The sequence below is a fragment of the Tachypleus tridentatus genome, chromosome 13 (genome assembly GCF_004210375.1).
Source record: "Tachypleus tridentatus isolate NWPU-2018 chromosome 13, ASM421037v1, whole genome shotgun sequence".
Classification (NCBI taxonomy): domain Eukaryota; kingdom Metazoa; phylum Arthropoda; class Merostomata; order Xiphosura; family Limulidae; genus Tachypleus; species Tachypleus tridentatus.
The window spans coordinates 49,212,912-49,231,165 of record NC_134837.1 but is presented as its reverse complement, the minus strand read 5'-3'; the positions used below and the strand labels follow the sequence as shown (position 1 = coordinate 49,231,165).

The 18,254-nt window shown below is 31.8% G+C and overlaps 1 protein-coding gene across 8 annotated transcripts in view; it reads right to left on the bottom strand.

The window, feature by feature from the left end:
• LOC143240260 (uncharacterized) overlaps positions 1-18,254 on the bottom strand; it is a 76,080-nt gene that overhangs the window by 19,077 nt on the left and 38,749 nt on the right. For all 8 annotated transcript variants that reach the window (XM_076482426.1, XM_076482421.1, XM_076482420.1 and 5 more), the window contains 2 exons: positions 6,818-6,871; positions 798-890 (listed from right to left, as the gene is read on the bottom strand). In XM_076482426.1, coding sequence (XP_076338541.1) covers positions 798-890; positions 6,818-6,871 — 147 coding nt within the window. The remainder of the gene's footprint in view (positions 1-797; positions 891-6,817; positions 6,872-18,254) is intronic.

Genomic DNA, 18,254 nt, shown 5'->3' with positions numbered 1-18,254 from the left:
TGTTCCTCTTTAAGCAATAACAAGAATGTATTTATATTATCCTAATAAACTACCTAAGAGCAAATTAAAAACGTAACAATTGAGAATAATATTCTTTAATCAAATTCTGCACCTTCCTATCATGCATACATAACAGATAGTGTTTAACACTTATAATAAGAAATATGTCCTTGAAGATAAATCATATACAAGTTAACAATTACATGTCACTTTTCACTTGTGAAACTTTAGTGTGGTGATACATTTTGAGAGCTTTTTATAAAATAATAATTACATCACTTGACAACTATACCTAATGCCAAGTATTCTAATTTTAAATATGACATCCTAGTAATATGCACAACACACACACAAAAGGGTCATTGTTTCAGCTTCAATTTTACGGACAGAAATTTCATGAAAACAAACAATTTGTACACTAAGCAAAAATGCCTATTTTTCTTCCAGCACTCCCACCTCTGTTGAAACTGTTAGTGTAGCATATCAAAACCTTATGCATAAACAAACAGAACAAAAGGATATAATATATTTAAATTTCTAGACTATATCATAAGAAACATTTCTATACATATAATTAACACTTTAAAACTACTGTCAAACCAACAATAAATCTTATAAGCCAAAAATAAACAAAATGGGTTTCAAACTATGTATTCCAAAGTCAAAGTGGCAATATCAAAGTCACACTAACAATTCTTTCTGGTCTAACTAACAAGAGGTGAGAACAATTAATAGTACAAACTTTCTTTCGAAAACAAAGTTTATTTAATAAGTTTTAAAATGAACACTTATAGTACCTTAGCCCTGTTTGCTGCAGAAAGGTTTTTCAGAATATCCACATGTTGGGCCTCTTGCTGACTGAATAATTCATCTTGCTTTTCAATTTCTTCCTGAAAATTACAAACCAACTATATAGTACATGTAGACTATTACAAGGAGATTTGGTTAAAGAATACTCAATACTTCTAAGTATAACTGATGTTATTTTGTACCTAATTGCTAATTAATATGGTTCCTTCTTTCTTGGTCCTATAAAATAAAAGATTGTAAAGTTTCTGTTGGTTATGTCTAACATTCTTTAATAAATTACATTATTAACTGTTAGTTAAAATAAAACAAAGTTTTATGTATGTAATGAACAAGGAGTGAATAGAAAAGGTTGCCCCCACTAAAAATGTCGTTAATTTATCACATCTTTAATAGACAACAGAAAATAAGTAAAATTACGTTTTCGGAACGAAGCCCACGAGATCTGTTCAAATATGATCTCAAATTCTAATTTTAACACTGACTTTCATAAATTTAGTTATATTTTACCATAAAAAAAAGTGTTATACACCTGCTGTAGTTTGGTAGATCTTATTCCCATCAGTCTACAAAGTTATGAAAATATTTTCTCTGCAATAATTGAACGTAAATGATCGGCCTGTCCTTTTCATAACTAGCAGTTTCTCTTATTTCTAAGATATATTTTAAGGACTTGGTAGATCACTTTGTAGGCTAATTGGAATATGAAGATCTACGATACTACAGTAGTTGCACAACACTTTTTATGAGAAAATGCAACTAAAAATCATGAAAAGTTCAGTATTTACGAAAGGTAGTGTTAAAACTAGGATTCAATATCATATTTGAACAGGTTTCGTCAAGTGCATTTGAAAAACATGTCGTTTTACACATTTTTATGTTATCTAATAAAATATAACAAATTAACAGCATTTTCAGGGGGAGGGCACTCTTTCTTGTTCACCTTCTGTACATTATTAAAATGAATAGATAATTATATTTTGCCACATAGTGGCACAGCTGTATGTCTGCAGACTCACGCTGCTAGAAACCAAGTTTCAATATCCACGGTGGACAGAGTACAGATAACTTATTGTGTAACTTTGTGCTTAATTTCGAACAAACACTATTTTAAAAGACAACATAATCATTTTACAGGTTTTAGAATGAAGAAAGTTTGAAACTGCAACATTTTGGCCACTTTTACAAAATTTCCCATTTTTCATGCTAACAACATTGACAGTGAAACTTAGCTCAAAACACTACTAAAGGGAGGATACATATAATTCCCAATTATGACTAATAATTACAAATTGTAATTCTTATTGAAGATTTTAACAACTCTAGTGGTAAAAATTACACTGATAACACATTCAGAGATGTGTAAAAAAAAGGCTTCATAATTCCATTCTACATTTTGTTTAGATAACTATAAATCGTTATAATGTAACTCGAACTAAGATTAATTAGATTCCGATTACATTCATTGTCAAAATTAGTTTTGCTAAGAGTAATAAAATGTTTCAATTGTCTACATATCATCGCTGACAGAGAAAAATTAAAGCCGAAACTAGCAGCATCTTTTACTTGGATAGTATTAATGATTAAAAGGAAATATATATGTATCACGTGCATTGTTGTGGTCGGCGTGACGTAACAGTCATGTGAATTTGACTAGTAACAAGATCGCCACCTTGACAAAGGGTTTGGTTCGTTTTGAATTTCGCGCAAAGCTACTCGAGGGCTATCTGCGCTAGCTGTCCCTAATTTCGCAGTGTAAGGTTAGAAGGGAGGCAGCTAATCATCACCACCCACCTCCAACTCTTGGGCTACTCTTACCAACGAATAGTGGGATTGATCATAACATTATAACGCTCCCACGGCTGAAAGGGCGAGCATTTTTAGTGAGACAAGGATTCGAACCCGTAACCCTCAGATTACGAGTAGAGTGCCTTAACTCTCTGGGCATGCCCCTTGATAAAGAGGACGAACAATAGCTGTGTGTACGAAAATTATCCAAGTATACCGTATACGCGCATTACCGTTGAAGCTGCTGTGAAAAAAATTTCACTTATCGTTTCTATATTATTCTTGAAAGTCAACTTATTGATTAAACTGTTTTATCAACATGTGCAGAAGTTGTCAGCCGAAGAACTGAGATATGAAATGGTTACAATTAACTCGGCTCTATTCTTGTCCCTACCAGTAACCTGCTGACTTGGATCAACGACCTCATAAAATGACTTAGTGTGCAGTACCCAGACGTACAATTACCTAGTGTTTAAAATAAAAATCGGAAAACAACATTTATGTTATACAAGATGAGCTGTACACAATTATAGGCAGACTTTGACTCCCACAGCCTTCCTATTGCTTTCTGTGTTCCGTGGTTGATAGCTTTCAGCCTCAACACTCTTCCCTCCCTTTCGGTTGCTTTTTTTTTGTGTGTGTGTGTGTGAAAAACATGCACTAAAAAGTAAACTACGAGGTCGAACTAGTTTTTAAAACAATTATCAAGAAATTGTCTTAAACCTCTATTCTAGGCTCGAAATAGAATCCCACAAACGTTTTCTTTTATGCGTACTATTATGTCGAACTGGGTACTAAATAGAATAAAATTTCAGGCCTTTTCACTTGTTATTGATACAATTGAATAGACCACAACTTTTCACCACACTTGCAGCTTTGGAACAACAAAGTTCATCACAAATTGTTGATATGAATAAGAGTAGACTGTGAGGCAAGTGTACAAAACGAAATCTGCCATTCGTTGAGTGATTTGTTTGGCCATTTGCCTCGGTTGATGAGTGGACATTGCTTTGTAAAAGGGCAAAGTTCCCCAACGTCAGACTTCAAGAATCTAACCTTATATTCAACCTCTAAAGCTCGACTAAAGAAATAATGATATATCAGTAATGACTTTGCTATTCACAAACATGTTACATTTTAAATATCTAGTTTTCGGTCCACTGAAAAGACTTCTGAAATCTTCGCCATTACAAAGCAATTATTCAAGAATAAAAAATAGTACTTATTTTACGGAAGTATTCCAAAATTTTATATTAAGTTCACAGTAAGGGTTATAATTGTAATTGAAATTTTTTGTAAAAAAAAACTTAGTGAAGACACGTTACTGAGAGATACTGTTGTAATAACTGATTTTAAACATATACCATGCGTTTACGTTAAAGTGCTGGCATAAAACTTATCACACTAACAGTAGTTTCAAATTTACCGTTAAGTGTTTTACATAAACATTCACAAATAGATAAATATTTCAAAATTCTTTCCTACAGTTTTGACTTAGCCACTATAAATTAAATAATATTTTGTTAATTACAAAAATAAAACTTAAGAGTGCAACTATTTTTCCTTGATGACGAGAAACCCACTTGAAATAAAAATGTATCTCAGAACGGCTGGTATGTTAACCTGAAGATGACCTAGGAAAGTCGAAACGTTGTTCTCTGCTCATTAATAAAAGTGTTTACACCCGTATCAGCCGGAACGTTTTTTTTTTCAATCCTGAATATTCGCAACGAATGTTTAATTTTCAGTCAGTTTTTCCTTTAGACAAATCACATTTTCAGCTCAGTTTTTATTGGCTTTTCCTACAAATAAATTTAAACACCGTCTTACTGGATTCTTCAATATTATTTCTGATAAAACTTCTGAATTCTTCTACACAGTTCTTTGTACCAAATGAATATACATGTTCAAGACATCACAATGACTGCACATCATACACAGCGAAGTCAAATAATCTGAAATGTCCGCTTGGACTCGAATGAGAGTTAATAAAAACTTTATAACCCATTATCACCATAAAGAAACTTTTAAATATGTAGCAAAATTTAGTAATTGAACTTAGCATTTTGAAACAGAACACATTTGACCCTCCATATTCTCAATACCGTCGTCAGGGTTTTAAGTATGTGAGCTTTGATTCTTTACAGTACGAGTATGTGTCTCACTTGTTGGCGATAAATTTGAACAATAAACGAACAGCACACAATTCAAATTTTGAATATATATTATTTTAAAACAAGTGAAAGGTAAGTACAAAAATTCTTTACACAATAGGATATCATAGGTGTACATATGACAAAATAATTCTCTTGTCAAACATCCACACAAGCTGATTAAATTACTTTATCCAATTGGCAATATTTTTTTTTCTGTTCTGCTTTGTACTACATAATCTACGATAAGTTAATTTGCGTTGTATCCAGACCTTTAAATAATTATTTATTTTTCATTAATGTCCACATGCGAGTTCAATTACTTTAGAACACCCTTTGATAAGAAATATTATTCTGCTCTATTTCTGTTAAACTGACTTTTGATATTGCTCTTATGGTTAAACTAACAATCATGCAATCTAACTCCACTTTCACTAACTTAACTTTTGCTTTTTTTTTTAATATACTTAACATCTTCTGTTGGTTACTAGAGCTTTAAATAATCGTCTCTTATTTTTGTCAAAAGTCTACGTAGGCTGATTCAGTTACTTTGAGTCACACTGACAAGGTACATAATTTTCCATATCTCTGTTGTTACACTACAGCTGCGAAACACACTATAGAAATTATTCGTTTAATGCTAATCACTCACACACCAGCTAACTTCACGTTTTCTTTAATTAATTAACTTTTTCTTCTTTACTGAACTTACCTCGCGCTCGCTTGGTCATCTACATATATATAGGTTATAACACATACATACACACACGTACACCTTGTCCAACTGAGTGAGGCCTGGAACTTTCTACTGTAACAACACACACACAGCGCGAGAACACAGGTTTCGAAAAAGGTGGCATCAACAATTGAACTATAAACAACGTACGACTTTTACTCAGTTGCTTAACAAAAAAAATTCTTATAACCATCAGCTGTGAAATAATTAACTTTTAAGAATGTTGTTGTGAAAACATATTACCTCACTAGATTATCTAAATAATAACCTTTACACTAAACAGTCTTGTACGTCCAAAAACCGTCAGTTTTTTGTTGTTTTTTACCTCTGGAAGTGTTTGTTATCCTAGTTATGAGCAGTTAATAGCTAGAGGCAAGAAAAACACGAATTAAACATAAATTGCAGAAACTTAATATATCTGGTATATCTAAATCATTGTCCGTTTCTACTCAGGTATTGAAGATTACCGATTGAGACTTGTATATCACTTTGGCTTGTCCCAAACGATGTATTAAAAACTTAAAACTAAGTCTTCTCTTGCGCATTTTGATTTTCAAAAAAAAAAAAAAAAGGGCAAGCAAAGACAAGTAAGATGACAAAAGGACATTCATCTTTTCACCTATCAAAACAGCCAACATAAACAGAGGTATAGTAATCAAATTAAAAATGGGGGGCAAGATTTATTTGACCAAGGAAAGCATTGGAGTATGTGCCTCATGTGTATTCATTATGGCCTAAGTCCAAGGTTTGTTTTAAGGGACCTAGAAGACCTTGGGTTGTGGATTATTTTTAATGCATTCTCCTGCTTTATCAGAGTAATTTTCCCAGTTTTGATGCATTTGTATTTGGACAGATTGAAAAGTGGGCGTGGCCCTCACCACACCCTAAACAACGTATCAATTTACAGGTGAGGTCTAAATGTAACACCGTAACATTAGCATTCACTAACCTAGACCAATAGTTCTATACACAATAGTTTATCATTCAGCTACGTTAGCAAACAATGACTTGGGCAATTTGTTACTTTATACCTCCTTTCGAAATAGAAAATTTAATACATAAATATATCTTTAAATTTTAGATTTAAACAGTAAAAAATATTCATACCAACGAATAACAAATAAAATATGACTCTAGAAAGAAATAATTAAAATTGTTCTAAGAAAGAACAACTACGAAGTTTTCCTTTCTCTCTTTTTTCCTTATAGCAAAATTAAACATATTACACATAAAAGTCTATACCAGTAAATTAATTTCATTAAAATTATCTGAAGATTCTGAACAAAAGCTTTTAATCTGTTTTTGTAAGGGTAAAATAATTATTTTATCTCACCCTGAGGTGTTTTATCATCGCTTCTTTTGAACTGAGCTCCTGTTGTAGTTCTGACTAGAAAATAAATAAATACATTTTAAACCTGTAGTTCTGACTAGAAGAAAAAAATACATTTAAAAACTGCAGCAAAGAAACCAGTCGATAAATTACAAAAATGATTTTTAATCTCAAAATTATTTCTGTTTATACGAGATTTTGGTCACTTCGAAGAAAGTTTCGAAAAGCGTCATGGTATTATATAAAATTTTACTTGGAAGATGTTAAACTTTCCCTGACGATTATTTCTATACTTTAAATAACGTAATCTTCTACTGTAAACTGAACAAAGGTATTTGAGATATATATCTAGCAGTAGGAGATATTAATAGTACAGTTGCTTTTTCAACAGGTTTACCAAATTAAACCCATAATATTTATAGTGAGATTCTGGATCATCCAATTAAAATAAGAAAAAAAAAGGATAATTATAAAAGGATTTTATTCAATTGGGTTGAGGTTGCAATAAATATAAGGGACCAAGGAACGGTTTAAAAATTAATTAGTTAACTAGATTTTGTGTTTGTTCGCCAGTTAATACAAAACAAGTAGCGAGTTTGCAACGATTCGTTAAAAACATTTGTTTTCTCACCATGGATCGAATAAAGCTATCTTTTAAAGAAAACAATTATTATATAGATTTATGTAAGTTAATACATTATTCCTAATGAATTATTTGAATTCAGTACATTTTTATATAAAAACATTAATGCAATAAATATTAAGTGTTATCATACGTTTAGCTTTATGAAATACCTTATGATTTTGCTACGTTTCATTGTTTTTGAAAATATTATTTCTAAAATATAAGATTCTCTTTACAGCAGTTTCAGTCTGTTTGAACTGAAATTTGTAAAAGCGATAAAATGTGATAAAACAATGGCAAGATGGGCAGTAACTTGGAAATCGATCAATTTAAAAAGATATTTCAAAGACTGATTTATTTTTAAAGTATATTAATAAATCTCTAAGATAAACATCCACATGATGTACTAGATTTAAATAATTAGATTAATTTGATGACTTATCACTGCTTGTACGGACACTTGACGATATTACTGTGTCAGTAGAAACAAGCGAAATTAAATATTTAAATATGTATGCATAAACATTATAGGGCACAACTAGGATTATTGAAACATTTATAAACAAAGTAGTATTATAGAATATATTTTAATATGTTGTTTAATTATTATATTTGTTTGACAAATTGATCATTATCTCATTTACTCGTGATACTTAGGAAAAGATAATAGATTGAATTATGAAAATTACTGATGTATTAGTGTTTAATGCCAACTCTGGATAAACTATATTATGTTACAAATGTAAAATGACTGCAATTATGGTACACACCAAATATCGAACAACAGAGAACAAAAAGCTATAGGATGAACATATTTTTTCACTTTATATATAAAAAGGTAAAGGAAAAAATTTTTATTGTGTTTATTAAGTACAGAAAGACCCATAATTTGATGTTTGGGAATATATTACTAGCATTACACTTAAGTCAATGGAATTATATAAAATGTTTTTTTTTTTTAAAACGTATCAAATATCAGATTTTATAATAGGGAATGAATGTACTATCACGAAACTGGATACGTGACAGGAATCACACATTAGTAGCTTTCACATATCTTGTTAACCCTTTAATTAGTAAATTAAGAAAATATTTAAAACTTAAGTTTGTTTTAAAACCTGCGTATTCTCATTTTAATGAACAATGCAATCATTCTTGCTACATGCAAGGTATGCAATGGAAGATTTTCTGAAAGCTGCGATTTCTGTGAATAAACAGAAAATTATTTTAAAGTATATAAAACTAGAATATTAAATAATAATTGGAAACGATCATGATAAAATATAACTGAAATTAGGTTTATTAAATTCACGTGTGCACGTTTGTATGTGTAAGTAATGTTATAATGAAAAACAGAGTTATTTACATTTGACTCACTTTTCGCCGCAATACAGATTGTCCCTTTGAATGAAACACTTATTTTATGAGTACGTAATTTTATTTTTGTGAAACATTGTTAATAAATAAATAAAAACTTAATTTAGAAACTTACTGAAAATATTGACAACAAACATTTAAAATCATTACTTGGAGTAAAGTCCTCAATTTATAATGAAATAGTATTTTAGAACTTGAGATGACGGATAGAAAAGTTACATTCACGGAAATCAGAAATATTTACACAAAGGCGCTTGAAGCGATAACTTCATGAGATGTTTTGGTTTTAATAACGGATATTCTGTAATTAAGCTAAGAATACAGGTTTCGAAAATTGCTATAGCGACATATAAAATAATACTGAAAAGAAAAAAATAATGCCAAAGTGCATGTATGAGCAAATACTATTCAGAAGTGAGACGTCATGCGACCTGTTAACCGTTTGTTTACTATCCGTGTTTCTTTCGTAGGTTCTAGACTCTAGAGCGATCGAAAAGACTCTCACACCGCGATTGATTTAGAGAAATCTACAGCTAATGAATGTCAACATTTTTAGCAGAATAAAATATAACCCGATTCAATTGAAGTGATTCACTTATATTAAAGTGCATGCGGCATTTTGTGAAAAATCTGTATGTGGTGGAGAAAAATTGATAACGTCTTCTGATTCAGCGTACAGGAATTACTCTAGAAAATATAAAAAATTCAAGACAGTAGAACCACCATAAGCGCCATAACCGTGTTTACTAACTCTTTAAAAAAACAATCTATGGTTAATGTAAGAAAATACTTGGAAAACCAAAATTTAAATATTGTAGACAGGCCTAAACATAACTTACGTAAAAGTATTAGAGCTTCGAAAATCAGTGAAAGGAAAACTTATTTTTTAATGGATTTGGAGGTAATAAAATATGACATTATATCAAATCAAGTTATTTTCCATACTTCTACTGAATGTTTTTTTTTTAATTGCTATTGTTACCCCATTGTTCAAAAAGCGAAATAGGGAAATGGCTAAGTGAAAAAAAAGAGAACTTTGATTAGACAGATGTTGAAAACGGAGCAACATATTTTTTTGAACAAGTGTTATCAAACACTAAGAAGCAAGTATTTGCAGAAAGACTTTGATACTGAAAAACAAAAAAACGAAACAGATACTTTCATGTTGGTGTATATATAGGAACTATTAACTTATTGCTGTAATACATTCTTTCGTTGAGCGAGTTATTTCAAACAATTTGGTGAAAATCATAGAAAACCCAGTCCAAGTAACGATGACAAATTAGTTTATTTCTTTTTTGAAGTGCTATCACTTGTACACCATTTTAAGTCTAAGTTCACAAATAATGCTTCCTGTTTCCACAGAAATTTACTCGCTAATGGCACTACACTTAACGTAAAATTAAACGTAGTTGTACAGTTTCACGGGTAGTTGATCAAGTAACTTAATATACGCATTAATTAACAATAACCTAAAACATTTCAGTACCTTCTCAAATTACCGAACAAACTGTAAACTGCCTGTTTACCCACAATTATACTAATGTATTTAGATCTAAGTCGAATTTAATAGATATTAAGCTCATGTGTCCTCTAACTAATATCTAAAGTTAAAACTGAAAAATATAGCTTATAACTTTATTAAGAAAAATAAGAAACTAGTGATATTATTGTTTACAATTATAACAGTTTTGTTTTGAGAATGTCATATCTTTATAGACTTTTTGTTATTAATTCGAATAAGACGTTCATTATTATACTAACTGATATTCTTAACCCCTATTTCAAAAAAATATGCACAACGATCAATGGATTACTAAATTACGAAATTAAATAGTGCATAGCGAATTTTAAAAATAATTTCCTAATAGCATTACAACAAGTGTTATCTATCTAAATAGTAGAACTGTTTCGGATATTCGTGCAAAGTTACATTAGGCTTTTCTGGCTAGCCATCCCTAATTTTGAACTATATACACTACAGGAAAGACAGGTAGTCAACACCATCCACCACGAGAGTTATTTCAATAAATAATGGAATTTGGCCGACACTTTTATAACGCGTTCACGGTCTAAAAGTGCGAAGCAAGTTTTTTGCGACAACAGATTGCAAACATGGTTCCTTAGATACATAGTCCATCACGATAAGAACTAGACCACAATGGTCCAAACACGTAAAATATTTATTATATGTCTATGTTAATATCGATATTTAAATTAAATATATATTTAGAAATGTACATTCACTAAAGTTGTAGAAGATTCTCCAGTGTAAGAATCAACAATATACGTTTGTACGTAAACACAAGTGTATCGTCAGTATTGTTATGCAGGCTGAAATTTCTAAAAACTTTCCTCACGCCTATAAATGTAAACAACGCGACGTCCCAATAAACAGTAACTATTATGTATATTATTGGTTTGTTGTAATCGGTATACTATAAATTTAGGAAATAATAACTGTAATGAACACTTATTAATCGGGAACTTCAGATATATGACCAGGAATGTTTACAGATTTCGAACATTACAAACAATTTAACTTCAGCGGATTCACCCAGAGCATTTGTATTCTTACTTTTTTCACTTTAGCGATGACAAACTACGTGTGATCAACGAAGAATGTAGAGCTAGCTAGCTCCCTTTTAAGTGATTTGCAACAACATCAACTCAAGATTAATTTGTTCATAGTGAATACTCGCTAAGGTAAAGGAAGTTCCATACTAGAGAGAGACTCGATATCATTTGTAAGTTTATAGAAATTTGTGTACATAGATCATTATTTGTAATAACCGTTATTATAGATTTATTATTTGTAATTAAAATATATTTGTAGTAAAAAATAAAACTGTGTATCAATCTTGTGAGCAAGTATCAAATTGGATATAGAAACATTTTCTTAATTTATAAATTTAAATTACAAATTAACTCAGCCTGCTATTTGAAATTGTTGTTGCTTTGAATTAAGCATAAAGCTACACAACGGGCTATATGTTCTGCCTACCACGAGTACAGAAACCCGAATTTTAGCGTTGCAAGTCCGTAGACATATCGCTGTGCCACTGAGGGGCATTTGAAATTGTGTTTTTGGATTTCGCGCAAAGTTACATGAGGGCTATCTGCACTAGCCGTCCCTAATTTAGCAGTGTAAGACTAGAGGGAAGGCAGTTAGTCATCATCACCCACCGCCAACTCTTGGGCTATTCTTTTAGCAACGAATAGTGGGATTGACCGAAACATTATAATGTCCCCACGGCTGAAAGGGCGAGCATGTTTGATGCGACGGGAATTCGAAACCGCGACCTTCAGATTTCGAATCGAGTGCCTTAACCACCTGGCCAGGCCGTGCCTTTGAAATTGTAATACATAATAACTAAATTTTAGAACCCGCGCACGTAGACGAATAATGAGAAGAAACTTGGATAACGTGCATATTGTGTGACAAGTTTTTGATTTTTCTTTTCAAAGGATTAACATATGAGGGCTATTTTAAAATTTAATTAAAAGTTTATACATTAATTCCTTCTGTTAATACTTTTTAAAAATAACGTCTCTTTCTCTGAAACAGTCTGGTAGGACACTGTTTTTATTTATTTAATAATCATGTAGCCATTTGGTAACATAACATTGCTCTAACCTAGGTCGCTAGTACAGAAAATAATCATTAAAACGTACATGCAAATATTCGTGAACGCTCTATGTCATTAACTTGTTATTTGTTTCTTTAACAGAAATATTGGTAATATTTTTAGATTATGTTTATTTTTATACACAACTTTAGAGAAACTAAGACTCAACAAAAAGTTGGGTAGCTAAAATTACAGTAAAAGGAATTGCTAGGGCATTAGCCAACTCATCCTGCAAAACTACAACTTGTTTGTGCAGTCCCCCACTTTACTATAGTTGTACGAGATTTTGAGGCTTGTAACATGTAACTAGGCTAAAGCAAAGTTAGCGCATTTCTAGTTCATAGAAATGTTTTTAATATCAGTTTGTTAACCTCATCATCTTTCCTATTCTTTTCTTATTCGCGTGGATGGTGTAAGGTAAAATTATCATTGTGCTCTCCTAAGTAAATGTTCACTGTTATTCGTGAACATACAGGAAAAAATGTCCAATTAATAATTATATCTTAATTATTAACTACCAAATACAATAAAGGTGCAAGTGGTGTACAATTGTGAGAGTAAATTCAAATCATTTTTCTTAATACAACATTTTAATGTAAATTAATCATTAGACTATCACTGCATTTCGGACAGAGTTATCCGAGAACTTAATGTGTTAGGTGCCCCTAATTTATAAGCAATAAGACTATATGGAAGGCAGTTAGTCAACATTACCCACCGAAAACTCTTGGGCTACACTTTACTAACGAAAAGTGAGATTGATCGTCACTTCATACTGCTCCATGGCTCAAAGGACGAACATATTCGGCGAAGGAATTAAAATCATTGCAATGAAAGTAAAACACTAACAAGATTAGAACACACGTAACTCATGTTACTTATTAATATAATATAGTAAAACACTGTAACCAGATTAGAACACACGTAACTCATGTTACTTATTAATATAATATAGTAAAACACTGTAACAAGATTAGAACACACGTAACTCATGTTACTTATTAATATAATATAGTAAAACACTGTAACAAGATTAGAACACACGTAACTCATGTTACTTATTAATATAATATAGTAAAACACTAACAAGATTAGAACACACGTAACTCATGTTACTTATTAATATAATATAGTGAAACACTAACAAGATTAGAACACACGTAACTCTTGTTACTTATTAATATGTTGTATCAAATGTTTATTACACATGAGTTTTACTGATAATTGATACACCTTTTTTTAAAGTAGACTACACACTTTATAATTTCACAGTTGGATATAAAACAAATGTCTTCTGTACCACAAATGTGATTTTAAAAAAGGGAAATACGTCTATAACTGACCAGAGGTACTTTTGTAGCTAAACACAGGTGAGCTCCCGAAAGACAGTTTAGACCGATATGCAATCGGGCGAACAGTTGTTTATCAAGATGGTTTTGGCAGCCATTCAATTGTTAAATAGATGAAGCAAAAACTGAGCGAAAGTAACCTTTAATGCACAGATACCATTACGTAACCATGTTCAATGCTTAATTCATACCCACGCTCTTTCAACATTCCAGTTAAAACCAACGGGAGGTATAGGTTCATTTATTATACATAGAGAGAAGGTCTCCTGAACGCTTCTTATATCACATGCATTAACATCCACCACTAAATATGTTTATTCGTGAGACACCTGCCTGTTAATTACAATTATGGCTATAATTAATTGTAAATTTTAATTAAATAATTTTAGCAGGCCTTGTGGTATAAATTATTACATAATTGTTACAAGAAGCCGATAAAAGCATACAACAAAACAAGCTTTTGACAGTGACGAATGGAATTTTTGAAAATTCTTGGACACAAGTAAGAAACCTTTAGCTATAAATTGTGAAAATACTTATAGTTGTAAGTTATAACTATCCAACTGATAAAAGAATACATTCTAATCATTACATGTCATATAGTTTGAACATTATATTTAATCAGCGTGGTATGGGACGGTATTGTCACTCCAAATACATACGTTTAAAATTTTATACATTTTCTTTCAGTTCCAATTGTACGCTCGAGTAAACACCTTATCTTTCTTTTCTCTCGCGCATATAAGACGCCAATCTACTAAATGATAAATTAGTCATATTTTTGTACAGAAAATATTACTCTGACCTTATGACAAAGACGGATATCTTTTATATCTGAGAACTGCGTAATGGTCAGAGGCTAATATGCCCTTACGCTTGACCACAGTGGATAAAGTGTGGTAGTGCACAAAGTTAGTTTTGTTAATGCCGTTGAATTTTGTATTTAAATAAAGGTTTGCGCCCACTGTGAGAATAACTTTAAAATTACAGTCCAGACAAAAAGTTACCTAAAAGTTTTGTAGAATTCAACTTTTGTGTTGTGTAAAGTTAGCGTTTAACTGGTTCACTTTAACTTATCATGATTACTGTTCTTCTACATCTTAAGTTTTTGTGTTGTTTACAAACAGGATCAAGTTGAACTAGGAAAAAAAAAAACAGTTTCTGAACACCTCTCTTCACAATGCAACCAACCCCTACAAAAACTGTTTTATGTAGTGTAACTTTAACTGCTTGTATTTGCAATAACGACTGTTATGTACATATTAATGTTTTGACTCTCTCTTCACAATGAACTCAGAATCCAGAAAGTAACGCAAACACAGTCCGAACCTCCAGTTAGCGGGTTATTCTATGGATAATCTGGTCGGGAAAATATCATATTAAGTATGCTTATTACTATTAGGTGTATATATGGTTCTGATCTACGCAAATTGGTTTTATTTGATCAGAAGTTAATATTAGTTGTTTTAGGCAATATTAATGGTACTGTATTACACGATATTAGATATTACACTGAAATTAACAATCAACACAAGCTTTAGCTAAGAAAAAATATATTTATCTCAAATATTGAAATTACATATGTGCTGAGAGATGATATATATTAATAAAACTTATTTAAAATGGCATTATGTGTATGACAAGCCACCAACACCGTAACACACTAATCCAAGTCAAAATTTCTACTACAGCTGAATTCATTACGTCTGATGGTGCATTTCAGCCCAGAACTGTAGAATGGTAGCCATCAGCTATAACTTAGCAACTCAATGCTTTACGAATGTCCAACTGCGCACCGATGTATTGTCGAGCGGTATTATTGTGAAGTCGTAGAACAAAGAAACTTAAGTATATTGAAAGCTATATGTATTCGGCAACATAGAAAGACTAAGATACGGATTTGCTTGTGAGGTACTAAAAGTAAAGAACATTATGGAAGGTGTCGACAGTTTAATTGCTGATCTAATATGTATTCTCTTTATGTAATGCATATAGAGGTGAACGATATTTAAGCGTTTGTCAAAAGAACTCCTTCAGAGGTTGGGATAAAGAAACATATATGTAGTCTTTCTAGGAGTGTTCCTCCCGGTCACATGTAAAATAGTTTACTTAGCAGGATCCAAAGCCCAAATAAAATATTCTCACTGATATGCTTGGAGAAACAACTATGCTGGTTAGATCTATGGGATAGATTTAAGCTAAAAATATATCCTAGAGATGATTTCCACTTAAGCAGGTTAGTTAGCAGGATGTTTGGGAAAGCTAAAGATACACATTAATGAAAGCTTAAAGCAAATTTACAAAGTGGTATGGTAGGTCCGGTATGGCCAGGTGGTTAAAGTGCTCGACTCGCAATCTGAGGATCGCGTGTTCACACCAAATATGTTCGCCCTTTCAGCCTTAGGGGCGTTATAATGTTCAATTAATCCCACTACTCATTGGTAAAAAAGTTAGCGGTAGGTGGTGATGACTAGCCGTCTTCCCTCTAGTCTTACACTGCTAAATTAGGGACAGCTAGCGCAGATAGCCCTCATGTAGCTTTGCAGGTTCGAATCCTCGTCGCACCAAATATGTTCGCCCTATCAGCCGTGAGGGCATTACGTGACGCTCAATCCAACTATTCGTGGGAAAAAGAGTAGCCTAAGAGTTGGCAGAGGGTGGTGATGACTAGCTGCCTTCCCTCTAGTCTTACACTGCAACATTAGGGACGGCTTGTGCAGATAGCCATCGTGTAGCTGAGCACGAAATTCAAAAACAAACAAGCATTCCTTCTTGTAAGCTCATACTATATTTTACGATTTTAAGTATTTCTTTACAGTGAATATATGTAATCTAGATAAATAATTAATTTCATTTTGGTACTGGAAGAAAATACCAAAATTAAACTTTATTTAGCAACATGTGACCACCATACTTAATAATAGTTATGATAAAGTGAAATGACTATTCATCCAATTTCTAAAGAGAAAGTATACTATTTTTCCTCTCTTTCACGTCCCATAAAAGGTTCAAATTTTATACTTCTAATAAAGGTATTCCCAACATTTAGACACTAAACATCTTGAGTTCTAAAGTACTACTCCAGTATAACATTTTTACTGTCGCCTTCAGACTTTCGTTGGATTGGAGAGTGTAGCAAAATACTTCACTTGTCATTCACCAGTATTTTCTCTTTACTGGAGAAAATCAGTTAAAATCGTTAAGTTCTAATGACGCTCATTATTTTCCACCCAGATCTAAACTAATGAAAGTTAAATTTAATTCACTCCATTCATTAATGTTCAAGATATTTTGCGAAGATAAACACAAGCTGATAGGTGGGATGATATAAAGTCACATATGTACTGCATTACTGTTGTCAGGCTAGTTCATGCTGCGTTATAACAACACCGAGGCCAGCAACCCTAGTTTAGATATTTGCATTTTCCCACGACAGATGGTTACGTGAGTAAGATAAACAAGTTTTGACATTGTTTCAAATACTCCGAGATACGAACGTATGCAGAGCAATTATACCTAATTTTACAGCCCAGTTATTAACGTATTAGTATTAATGAGTAATCAGTGTAATTAAGAACGTTCTTTGGAAATTAACAGTTTAATTACGTTATCTTTGCTTTTGGAAACTGGGACGAATATAACTGACTTTTTTTTCACAATAATTTCATACAAAACGTATTTATATTATATTTCATCTATACAAGTTGAAATTCTCGAATTTTTGTAAAAAATAGAATAAAATTCGTGTTCACTGGGACTTTAGTTTGAACGATAAACCTTCCAACGGGTTACGTAACTTGTACACCAGCTTGAATGATATACCAGCAGCCACAGAAGTTAAAACATATGTGACGGTATGGTATTTTGACACTTATGTAACAGATTTCCTATTCCCGAATGTTTGGAACAGATATTTGATTTTCAGCTCATATTTTCTTCACGTATTGTAGACATATCTTAAATGAGAAATCTGAACATTGTCGTCTGCACTCGATTTGAAAGTCGTCTTACTCGCCCTATTTTTATACACAAGCTGAAGTGTCCACCCTGGGGCTCAGCAAAAATGATGATAGCTTTAAAGTCGGTTTTGATACTCTTGGTGGGCACAACACATATAGCCCATTATATGGCTTTGTGCTTAGTAAACAAAAACCTTCTAAACTAGTAATATTGCAATGGCATTTGGCAACGCTTGTCTTTTACAGGCGAAAATCTTAAAAGTGCACTTGGATTTATAGTTAAGTGAAACCTTATAGTCTACCAGCTGGAGTATCCTTCTGTTAAACGGACGAAATAAAATTTTGTTAAAAACGATAAAAATTATGCTTCTACTTTTTTATTTATCTTTTATTAATAAACATCATAAACATGTTTATAATAAACATCAAAGGCGCAATAAAAATATGTAAAAGTATCTATACTGAGAAGAAAGATACTGTTTTCAATAATTCTAACAGCAG